The 12,033-nt window shown below is 37.2% G+C and overlaps 1 protein-coding gene across 4 annotated transcripts in view; it reads right to left on the minus strand.

The window, feature by feature from the left end:
- TCAF1 (TRPM8 channel associated factor 1) overlaps window positions 1-12,033 on the minus strand; it is a 46,756-nt gene that overhangs the window by 13,614 nt on the left and 21,109 nt on the right. For all 4 annotated transcript variants that reach the window (XM_044246778.1, XM_044246777.1, XM_044246781.1 and 1 more), the window contains exon 2: window positions 11,158-11,791. In XM_044246778.1, the coding sequence (XP_044102713.1) occupies window positions 11,158-11,777 (620 nt within the window). In that variant the 5' untranslated portion in view covers window positions 11,778-11,791. The remainder of the gene's footprint in view (window positions 1-11,157; window positions 11,792-12,033) is intronic.

Genomic DNA, 12,033 nt, shown 5'->3' on the forward strand with positions numbered 1-12,033 from the left:
TGTGGGACTCGATCCCAGGACCCTGAGATCATGACCCGAGCCGAAAGCAGCGGCCTAACGCACTGAGCCACCCAGGCGCCGTTTAGTTTTGTAAGAAACTGCTAAACTGTCTTGCAGTGGCTGTACCGTTTTGCATTCCCATCAGCAGTGAATGAAGAGTTCCTGAGGCTCCACATTCTCATCAGCATTTGGTGGTATCTGTGTTTTGAATTTTCAGTTTACTGACATCTCGTTGTTTCATTTTGCATTTCCTTGAGGACACATGATGTGACGTGTCTTTTCATATGATTGTCAGACATCTGTACATCTTGGTGAGGTGTCTGTTAAGGTATTTGGAACATTTTTAATTGGATTGTTTTCTTATTATTATTTTAAGATTTCTTAGTATATTTTGGATAATAATCTTTTATCAGATGTGTCTTTTGCAAACATTTCCTCCCAGTCTGTGGCTTGCCTTCTTACTCTCTTGACATTGTCTTTTGCAGAGCAGAAGTTTTAAATTTTAATGCAGCCCAGCCTATAATTATTTCTTTCACGGATCTTTGGTATTATATCTAAAAATTCATAGCCATATTCAAGGTCATCTAGGACTTACTTCCTGTTACCTACTAGGAGTTTTATAGTTCTGTTTTACATTTATATCTGTGATCTGTTTTGAGTTATTTTGTGAAAACTATAAGGTCTATGTCTAGATTCATTTTTTGGCTTGTGGATATCCAGTTCCATCATCATTTTTAAAGATTTCCTTTGCTCCATTTTATGACCTTTCCTCCTTTGTCAAAGATCAGATGACCATACTTATGTGTGTCTATTTCTGGGCTCTCTACTCTGTTCAGTTCGTCTGTTCTATCACAAATACCACTCTTGATTACTGTAGCTGTATAGTAAGCCTTAGATACTGTCCATCCTCCAACTTTGTTCTCCTTGAATACTGTGTTGAACATGCCAATTTTGAAAAATCAACTTCACTGACACATAAAATTTATTTAAAGTCTATGTCTTGATGAGATTTTGTTACAGTTATACACTCATATAATCACAATAAAAATATATAGCATTTCTATCACCACAGAAAACTACCTTTTGTCCCATTTCAGTTGATCCAGTCCTCAGGCAACCACTGACGTGCTTGCTTTCAGTGTAAATGAGATCAGCCTTTTCTAAAGGTTCATATACATGGAATCATAAAGTATATCCTCTCATGTTTGGCTTCTTCCACTCAGAATACATTTTTGAGAGCAATCCATGTTATTAAACCCATCTACAGTAATCCCTTCCTTTTTATTGCTGAGTAGTATGCCGCTGGGTAGATAGACATCCCACATTTTGTTCATCCATTCATCTGTTGATGAATATTTAGTTAGTAGCTTCCAGTGTGAGGCTTGCTACCATGAACATTCATACACAAAATTTTTGTGTGGACATGTTTTCCTTTCTTCTGGATAAATGCTTAGGAATGAGATGGTTGAGTAGTATGGTAAGAGTAGGTTTACATTTATAAGAAATTGCCAAACTGTCTTCCAAAGTAGTTGTATCATTGTACACTCCCAATAGCAATGTAGGAGATTTCCAGTGGCTCCACATTCTTGCGAACTCTGTGAGTCATTTTAGGGACAATTCGTGTGTGTGTGTGTGTGTGTGTGTGTGTGTGTGTGCGTGTGTGTATGGTATCTAATTGTGATTTTAATTTGCATTTCTCTGATGACTAATGATGTTAAGAATCTTTTCGTGGGCTTATTGTCCTTTCATCATTTATCTTCTGTAAAGTATGTTAAAATATTTTTTTTTACTAGATTGTTTATCTTCTTATTGAGATGTAAGAGTTCTCTATGTATTCTAAATGCAAGTCCATTGTCAGATATAAATACTGCAAATAATTTTTCCAATCTGTAGACTGCCTTTTGTTTTCTTAATACTGTCTATTGAATTGCAGAAGTTATTAAAAAAAATTTTGATGAAGCTCAATTTATCAGTCTTTTCCCTTATGGCTCTTGTACTTTTTGTGTCCTCTCTAGGCCATCTTTGCCTACCCTAAGGTCACAGATAATCTCTCCTGTGCATTCATTTAGAAGTTTTTAACAAACAAAAAATTTGAAGTTTTTAAATTTTAGTCTCTGCATTTTGGTCCAGATCTTCTGAATTACTTGTTTTGTATGGAGTGGGATAAGCATCAAGACTCACTTTTTCTCCATAAGGGTGTCCATTTATTCCAGAATCATATGTTGAAAAGATTATCTTTTCCTCATAGAATTACCTTGGCACCTTTGGAAAAAATAGTTGAGCATGGATCTGTGAGTCTATTTCTGAATCGTGTAGTCTGTTTCATTGATCTGTATCCCTATCCTTATACCAATACCCTAGTATTTTGATTACTTTACTTTCTCATAAGCATTAAAATTGGGTTATGTTAGTTCCTTTCATTTGCATTAATTTGAGTCCATTTGAACTTTGGTTGGGATTATTGCATTGAATCTATACGTCATTTGAGGGAAAGCTGACATCTTAAAAGTACTGAGTGTTCTGATTCATCAATGTGGTGTATTTCTCCATTTCTTTGGGTCTTAATTTCTGTCAGTGACATTTTATAGTTTTCAGGGTATGGGTCTTGTAACATATTTTATTAACTTCATTAGTATTTCACAATTTTGTATCCCGTTTTAACTGATACTGTATTTTTTTATTTCAATTACCAATTTCTGGCTGCCAGTATACTAAAATGTAACTGAATGGGTCATTTGAGTTGCTCCATTGGTTAAGTGTCTGCCTTTGACTTAGGTCATGATCCCTGAGTCCTGGGATCAAGCCCCGCATTAAGGCTCCCTGCTCAGTGGGGAGCCTGCTTCTCCCTCTCCTGTTCCCACTGCTTGTGCACACACACACTCTATCAAATAAATAAATAAAATCTTTTTAAAAAATGTAGTTGATCTTTCTATATTGACCTTGTATCCTGCAACCTTGCTAATTTCAATTATAGCATTTTTTAATAGTTTTAAGGAATTTTTTACATAGATGATGATGTTTTCTGCAAATAGACATAGGTTTACTTCTTAGTTTTTCATCTCTGTGCCTTTTTTTTTTTTTTTTAACTTGCCTTACTGCACTGGTTGGGACCTTTGGTACAATGTTGAATAACAGCAGTGAGAGCAGGTATCTTTCCTTGTCTTGTCTTGTTTTCAACCTTAGGATATTTCACCATTAAGCACATTCTTATAGCTTTTTCAAAGATGGCTCATGATATGGTAGAAGTTCCTTTTTATTTCTAAATAAGATATTGTCATGATTTGGTATTGAATGCTGCCAAATCCTTGTTTGTCTATGTGTGTGTGTGTTCATGTATTGAATTATATGGTTTTCTCATTCACTCTTTTAATTTGGTGAATTACTTCCATGTTAGAATGTTAAAACAGCCATGTATTTCTAGGTTAAGCCATACTTGGTCATGATGTAGTAACCCTTCTATAGATCCCTTTAATTCTTTTTCTTCTTTTTTTTGTAATTTTTTTTTCAGTGTTCCAAGATTCATTGTTTATGCATCACACCCAGTGCTCCATGCAATACATGCCCTCCATAATACCCACCACCAGGCTCACCCAAACCCCCACCTCCCTCCCCTCCCAAACCCTCAGGTTGTTTCTCAGAGTCCACAGTCTCTCATGGTTCATCTCCTCCTCCAATTTCCCCCAACTCACTTCTCCTCTCCATCTCCCAATGTCCTTTGTGTTATTCCTTATGCTCCACAAGTGAAACCATATGATAATTGACTCTCTCTGCTTGACTTATTTCACTCAGCATAATAATCTCTTCTAGTCCCATCCAGGTTGATACAAAAGTTGGATATTCATCCTTTCTGATGGCGGCATAATACTCCATTGTATAGATGGACCATATCTTCTTTATCTGTTCGTCTGTTGAAGGGCATCTTGGCTCTTTTCACAGTTTGGTGATTGCTGCTATAAACGCTGGGGTACAGATGGCCCTTCTTTTTACTACATCTGCATCTTTGGGGTAAATACCCAGTAGTGCAATTGCACGGTCATAGGTTAGCTCTATTTTTAATTTCTTAAGGAACCTTCACAGTGTTTTCCAAAGTGGCTTTAATTCTTTTTAAAATATTTTACTAAAAATGTTTGCATCTTTGTTCCTGAAAGATATTGTTCTTTAGTTTTCTTGCAGTGTCTTTCTCGGGCTTTGGCATCAGAGAAATACTGGTTTAATAAATCAAGTTGCAAAAATTTTCCTCCTTTTCTATTTTCTTTAATGGTTTATGTTGGGTTAGTATTATTTGTTCTTTGAATATTTGATATAATGCATCAATGAAGCTATCTAGATGTGAAACGTTCCTTATTGGGGCTTTTTTTTCATTGTTGTTGATTTTAAATAAAATTTTTATTTTAAGATTAAAAAAAACCAAAAATTGCAAATATAGTACCGTTATATAAGACCTTCACCCAGTTTTCCTAATGTTAGCATGTTAACGATCGTGATATATTTGCCAAAACTGAGAAGTTAAAATTGGTAAAATGCTATCAACTCTAAACGTTAGACAAATTTCATCAGTTTTCCCACCAACATTTTCTAAGATCCAAACTGGGAAACCACATTGTATTTAGTATTGGGATGTTTTAAAATACAATTCCAACTCATTTAACATATATTTTCTGTTTCTTTTTGTGTCAATTTTAGTAGTTTGTCTCTCTCCGGAAATTCGTCCATTTCATTTAAGTTGTCAGATTCATTGGCATACAATTATAGTATTCTTTTATTATCCTTTACTGTATGTAGGATCTGTATTAATCAACCATATTCCATTCCTAGAATTTTTCATTTGCATAATCTGTCTTGTTTTTGTGATCATTATATAGAGATTTATCACTTTTATTGATTTTTTTCAACTAACCAGCTTTTGATTTTACTAATTTTCCCTATTATTTTCTATTTCCTGTTTCATTGAATTCAGCTCTCATCTTTATTATCTTCTTACTCTTTCCACAAATTTTGGGTGAGGTTTTCATTTTTGTTTAGCTTCCTGATATTGAAAACTTATGTCACTGAATTTAAACTTTAATCATTTCTAATAAAAGCATTTATATAAGGTATACTTTTCTCTTTAAGCACGACTTTACCTGCATTACACAAATTTTGACATGTTGTGTTTTCATTTTTATTCAGGTTAAAACATTTTCTAATTTCCTTTGTAACTTCTTTTTTGACTTGTAGGGTACTCATGTATTTTTTAACTTATAAATATTTAGATATTCAAGATATATTAGAAAATAACTTTATTGTATACTAATAGGTAAATGGTTAAGTAACTTATGAAAAAAATCCAACTGTGAAATGCTCTATAGCTATTCTGAAAGATGATCTATGTTTATCAGGTGCAAATGGAAAAATGTTCAAGATACATGAAGTGAAAAATCAAGTTGCAGATCTCTGTTTCTCTTTCTGCTTCCCCAACTCTACCACCCCCTCCCACTTACAAACACACACGCGTGCGCGCGCGCGCGCACACACATATATACACACACACACACACACACACACACACACACACACACACAAATGGAAGAAAAGTCAGAAAAGATAGAGTCCAAACTTTGGGGAAAAGAATGAATTAGTGCAGGCAGAGGGAGAGGTAGAGATGAAGCTGTTTTACTTTTTACTTTGCATACTTATGGATTATTTCAGTTCTTTTTCAACAAGCATGTATTTTGATATATATGCTGCCAAGGCAAGCACTACAAGCTTGTATTTTGAAACTGAAGAACGGAAACTTCATAAAAAGGCAGAGAAATCTGAATTGTGATTTAGCAATTACTCTTCTGAAGTGCCCTTTCTTCCCACTTGGATTTGCTCTCTAAAACTTCTTATTTTTTGAGAACCAGCTAATGCAATTTTAGTCTACATAATTAAGCAAGAAGTGAGAAGGGTCGAGTAGGAGTTAGGGCACTATGTTTACCACCCCCGTCAATGCCTGGCCATGATCCTGACATAAAATTCTATAGTTAGCATTCTGAAAATCCCTAACATGTAACAAGCAATGACCTCCAACAATTTGTGGATCCTTGTTATAAATAAGCTTATTATTAAGATCCACTTTGATATTTTGGCTTTCCAAACTGCTTGGGAAGTCATAGTCATGATTATCTTCCATAAACTGATAGTTTTCTTGCTTCATTTGAATTAATTTCAAGTAGATTACTCAATTTTCAAAATTCTGAAATTTTAATGATCTGGAATTCAAAGACTTTGTGTGTGTAACATCCTCTTAGGATCTTTCAAAATGAAGAGAGTATAAATTGTTATCAATGTGTGATGTTCATCAATTCAGGTTTCACAGAGGTGTTTTCAAGCCGAGGAATTTGGAGCATGCAGACATTTCAGGGTATGACCATTTGTACAACATTCTTCTCTATGCACCTCTGATGACTTTGAGTATAGATGGGAATCACTGTAGATAGAAAACCAGTCTCAATGACATATAGTCAAAAGGAGGACAAGGATGTTCACTCCAGCACTTTCCATTTAGAGGGAAAAAGAGGTGGAAGGATATGCCAAGGTCATGCTGTATTTACTGGGAGTGAGATCCCGGGTTTCCACGTTCCAGTGAAACTCAATATCACAGCCCTCTTCCTACAACAGTTGTTCAGTTTTTGTAATTCCTTCCAGGTCTGGGTACTGGAGATGTTATGTGCTTTTTATTCTCAGGTCTTTGGAAATTATTTTCTTGACATAAGAAATAATGCCTGGGATATAGAATATACTCTGTAAATACTGGCTATATAAATGGATGAACAAAATACAGAGTTGAAACTCTTTAATAGAAGCCGGAGATTTGGGTAAAAATGAGACAAAGGACTTTTATTGCACAGAGGATTAGAAAAACTATTCGGGTTGATTCTTGTAAAACCTCCCTAAGATTGATCAACTGACAAATTTTATCTGCATCACATGTCTAATTGGTGGAGCCAATTCGGTCTCTGGTACCTGTTTTATTAAATGTACGAAGAGGTAAAATGTGGCAGTTAGTCATGAAGATGCTGTCTCGGTTTGGTGGAGGAAGTAGGTAAAAACAGGAGTTAACATGCCAATACTTAATACAACTGGGACAACATAAACGACCATAACGATGAATGCCAGGTAAGTGTCAATGATTGGGAATGATATTCAGGACATCATACTCTTATGTACCATAGGCTGGATGTGGAAATAATTAAAGTGTTCTAGGTATTTGAGGGTGTTTCTTAATTCATTGAATCCTCACAACCATCCTGAAAGGTAGCCATTATTAATCCCACTTCAGAGATGAGGCTTAGGGAGGGTGACTGTGACACCAGGTTATAGAGCATGTATCAGACAGAGCTCGGGAACTTACTGAAGCCTTCCTTCTCTAAAATCTGTGCTTTTTCCAGGTTATATGAATCCTGAGTCCTGCAATGAGATTGTGGGTAGTTTATGACAATGGACCCAGTGTTTTGTCAAATGAAATACTTAATAGAAGGTGAGTCTCCTTCTGCACATAAAGTGCAACACCATTGACCTCAGAGCTGGAGGCACAGTAGAGACACTGAGGATGAAGATAATAAGAGAGTAGAAATCACCTGAGGAACAGACTGCAGGTGGGTTGGTCTTGCAGAGGGCACGGAGACTAGCATTCTAAATGCGGATGATGACACTTTCCAGGCAGGAAGTGAGGGCAGCAAGTAGGAGGCTCATGTCCTAACATCTGTGGGTATTCTCACCAGGCTAAAAGATCATACGGTTTTATTACTTAGGGATTTGTTTTTCTGATCATAAAGTGGACTTCCTCTGATAAAAATTTGATTCATCTTGGTAAGATCTGCCATACTTGACTCTTAGAAGGGTGAGAGGATCCCAAGATTTTATTTAGAATTTAGTAAGAAATATGCAAGTAATAAGATAAGCTGTCTAATAAAGTTATCTTAATTCATGCTCTCATGTTTAAATGAGGGTTTTAAAAATAAATAAGATCCTTTGAAAGAGTAACTAAATCCATAGCGGTTTTCAATTTGAACTTTGCTAAGCATGTGATAGAAATAATCTTCCTTCCTGAATTCTAATAAAAGCATCCTGGTATCTTGCATTGTCTAATGTTTCTAAAACATTCTGAAGTTATTCTGTATAGTACTACCTATTACAAGAGTGGAGAAAGATCCAAATGCTCAATAGCAGGCAAATGATAAAATAAATGAGGCATTCTCATGAAGTGAATCAAATATAACTTGGAAGATTATATAGAATGAAAAATATTTGTGAGTGGAATTCAAAATAGTATGTATACTAAGATGATAACAATGTAAAATATGGATGAATGGGGAAATTAATATGCAAAAATGAAGTTATGTTGTGTGTTTATGACCTATCACTTTTAAAAATGAACATTTAAAAAATAGGAGATATTGAAAAATATTGAAAAATAGTTTAAAAGAAGAATCATAATTCAAAAGTATTGGCAGTTGGTAACACATACACACATAGACATATTTATATGTATATCAGAGTTTTTAAAAAGGTAAGTGACAAAAAGTGAATCATTTGGAGAGTTAAATTTGGTTTTATGTTTTCTGTTTATGTCATAAAAAGTTTTTATGCATTGACAGATTGGAAGGTGTTTATATGACATGAATTGTTTTTTTGTCTTTTAGTGTCCCTAAATGTGAACTGCCCTAATTAAATATACACCTTATTAATAAAAATTCATAGAAAGTCTGGAAAGTAAAAGTTTAAAAGTAAAAATCATCTAGCATTATTCCATGACCCAGAGTTCTATCCATTAATGATATTTTGACCTTTTCCTTCTATAATATTTTCTGCACATAGCTTTATTTTTTGACCAAAAAGTAGGAACATACTGAACAACAGATTACCATCCTATTTTATTTCATTTAATAGTACCCCCCTAAAAGATTTTTTTCATGCCTTAATTATTCTTGGAAACATAGTTTGAATGGTTGGTTATTAAATCTATAATTTATTTAAATATACTATTCTTCCCTATTACAAATAATGCTGAATTGCATATCCTTGTATATGAATCTATCTGATTCTTTTTAAAAGTCCTATTAAAAGACATATTAAAGGTTTATTAAGGCCTAATTCACATAAAGTAAAATCACTTGATTTAGGTTTATAATTACAGATTTTGATATACAGTTTGGCAACCACAATATCAGGTGGGAGAAAGATCGCTCAATGTCTACATTTCAGCTTTGGCTATGTGAGAGTGAATTTTTTTTTTTTTTTTTAAGATTTTATTTATTCATTTGAGAGAGGGACAGAAGAAGAGAGCACAGCTCGGGGGTAGAGCAGAGGGAGAGGAAGAAGCATGTTCCCCGCTGAGCAAGAAGCCAGTGCAGGGTTTGATGTGCCGGGATCATGACCTGAGCTGAAGGCAGATGCTTAACCCATTGACCCACCCAGGTGCCCCAGTGAGAGTGAATATTAAAACTATGGGGTAAGGAGGAGAGGGTTTTTTGTTTTCTCTTTTTCCATACTAATCTCAACCCATGCATTTGATCAGTATTTCACATTTCTCTCTCTCTCTCTCTCTCTCTCACACACACACACACACACACACACACACCCTCTTTTGCCTTTTACTTTTTACTCCATACTTCTGTCAGCCAGTCAGCTCAGGAAAATCACTACTGCCATCTTCAACCCATCCACAAGTCAAAAAATGATCCACCTAATTATGGGCAATGCTATGCTATATCTAGCTGTATAAGCAAAGACAGTCAAGAGTTGTGATGCAGTCCTACCTAGTAAATAACCAATACTGATAACCCACAATTTCCACAACAGAGTCTGCAAACTTCCCTTATAAACTCTGATTTTTTTTCTCAGACATTAGTCTTCAAGGTGATTTTACATGTGTGCACACATATATATGAGTACACATACACACACGTACAGCCTAACCCCCCAAGTTGAGAATCATTCATGACGAGAGATGATTTAGACATAACCAAAGAAAAAAGAGGTATGGTTTTGGTAGAGAAAAACATCTGTGAATGCAAATAGGGGGATTAGATTGTTTACAAACAGAATTACGGTCAGGTCTTACCTCTCTATTCCTTAGGATGAAGATCACTGGTAAGCTGAAAATTTGATCAGTTTGGTCAATCACTATCGCAACTGAGGCACAATCACTATGCCTCAGAACAAGTGTGTCTTTCCTCATTCCACATGTGGGGTTTTCTTTCAAATGTCCCATGCGAAGAAGAGCCCATGGCCCATTCTCTGTGTGTCTATACTGACCCTGAAATCCCTTTCTCACCCAATCCTGCTTTACTCTGCTCCCGCCAATCAGAAATTCCAAAGCTCTCTACTCCAGGGATGCTGTGAGTTTTAACATACAATAGGGCATGGCCTGGTACACTTCCTATACTCCAGCTCCTATCTCCCCCATTCATCTATCCAGTCATCAACCAACAAGTGTTTCCTGAGCACCTACTCACCTGTTCCACGTTCAGCACTGTGTGAGATACTGGAGTACACTATGAACAGAACAGACTGGGCAGTGCTCCTAGAGAACTTCCATGTAGCCTGTCTCTATCCCCATCACCTGTCTCCCTCATTCTCCAACATCAGGTCTTTTGCCTGCAGATGTAAAATCATCCCCTAACTCCTAGATTTAGCACAAACAACTCATGCCATCTTTTCTTCTATATCACCTTCTGAATCCTCTAGTTCTTATCTCCATCCCAATCCCATCTGGCTAGACATTTCAAAGCCTTTTTCACAGCTCTTTAGACTTTGTCTTATGGGGTCCCTTTATGTCTGTTTTCGTTTTCCTCACATTTCATTTCAAAGCAACCTTCTGCTGTGACCCTGGAATAGCAACACCAGTTCTGGGATTCAGCAATATATTTTAAGCTAGATGCCGGGGAACATAAAGGTCACTAAGAAGTTTCTCTGTTCAAAGAGCTAAGTGGTCTAGTCTGGGGAGGCAGCAACAATGGGGACCCTAATTGATTCAGGGTGATCTGTTTGATTATGGGTAACTCTGCTTGATTTAGGGGGAATCCATGCCTAAGTGCCAAAGGCTCATCTGTTAGCTTGGGAGCAACCTAAAGACAAGAACCATGTCTTTTTTAATGTGGGACCAAATCCCCAGTGGGGCAGTGCACTCACCTAACTAAGACTGGGATCTTGGGCATCTTCTTGGAGACTTTAAAGAAACTTGTGTCCCCTTTGTTGTCGGTGAAGTACACGCCGGCCACACTGGTCACGAGGTTGCCAGGGAATGTGAAAAGCACCCTTTCGTCGTCGCCCTGGTTGGCCCAGTCCCAGGCCTGGCCTCCAATGAGCAAGCCCCCTCCACGTTTCATAAACTTGACCAACTTTTCCGTCATGGTTTCATTATAGGCATCAATGCAGTAAACCCCAAGGGAGTCTTTCACTTCCGGCTCAATCTTTGCCTCCACTCCAGAACCCTCAAGGATTTTGGCCAGGGGTGCCAGGGATGGGTGTACACCAATGGGAGCCCCAGGGGAAGAACAGAGCCAACCCACTGCATTGAGGAGAAAGGTAGTGAGCTGGGCTTCTACCAAGTAGTCCTCATGGGACACCACCACCAGGCGACCTCGGCCATAGGAAGAGGCAGCAATGAGGACCTGGCCCATGTCATTCACCATCACTGGGAAGGAGGCCTCTCCAATTAGAAGCAATTCACATGGGATGGCATCTTCAGGGACATCCCAGCTTGTCACTCCATTCATAAGGGCCTCAAAGGCAGCAGAGGGAGTCGCCATGGCTGGATCAACTTCTGTAAGAGGAAAGCAGAGACTCAGTTTGGTAAAGAATAGATAAACAAATAAACAAAGGAGGCAAACGGTTCACTCCTCCCCTAGCAGGGGCAATTCTTCCCGTGACGCAAAGGAGACAGACTGTGAACTGACTCAGGGACTCTCCAGGGGTGTCAAGGTATCCAACCCAGGAGACCTCATCACACCCTTCCCGGTCCTCCTAAACTTTTGCGGCCAAACGGAAAGAGCTTGACACTTTTCC

Source organism: Neovison vison, chromosome 4 (genome assembly GCF_020171115.1).
Source record: "Neovison vison isolate M4711 chromosome 4, ASM_NN_V1, whole genome shotgun sequence".
Classification (NCBI taxonomy): domain Eukaryota; kingdom Metazoa; phylum Chordata; class Mammalia; order Carnivora; family Mustelidae; genus Neogale; species Neogale vison.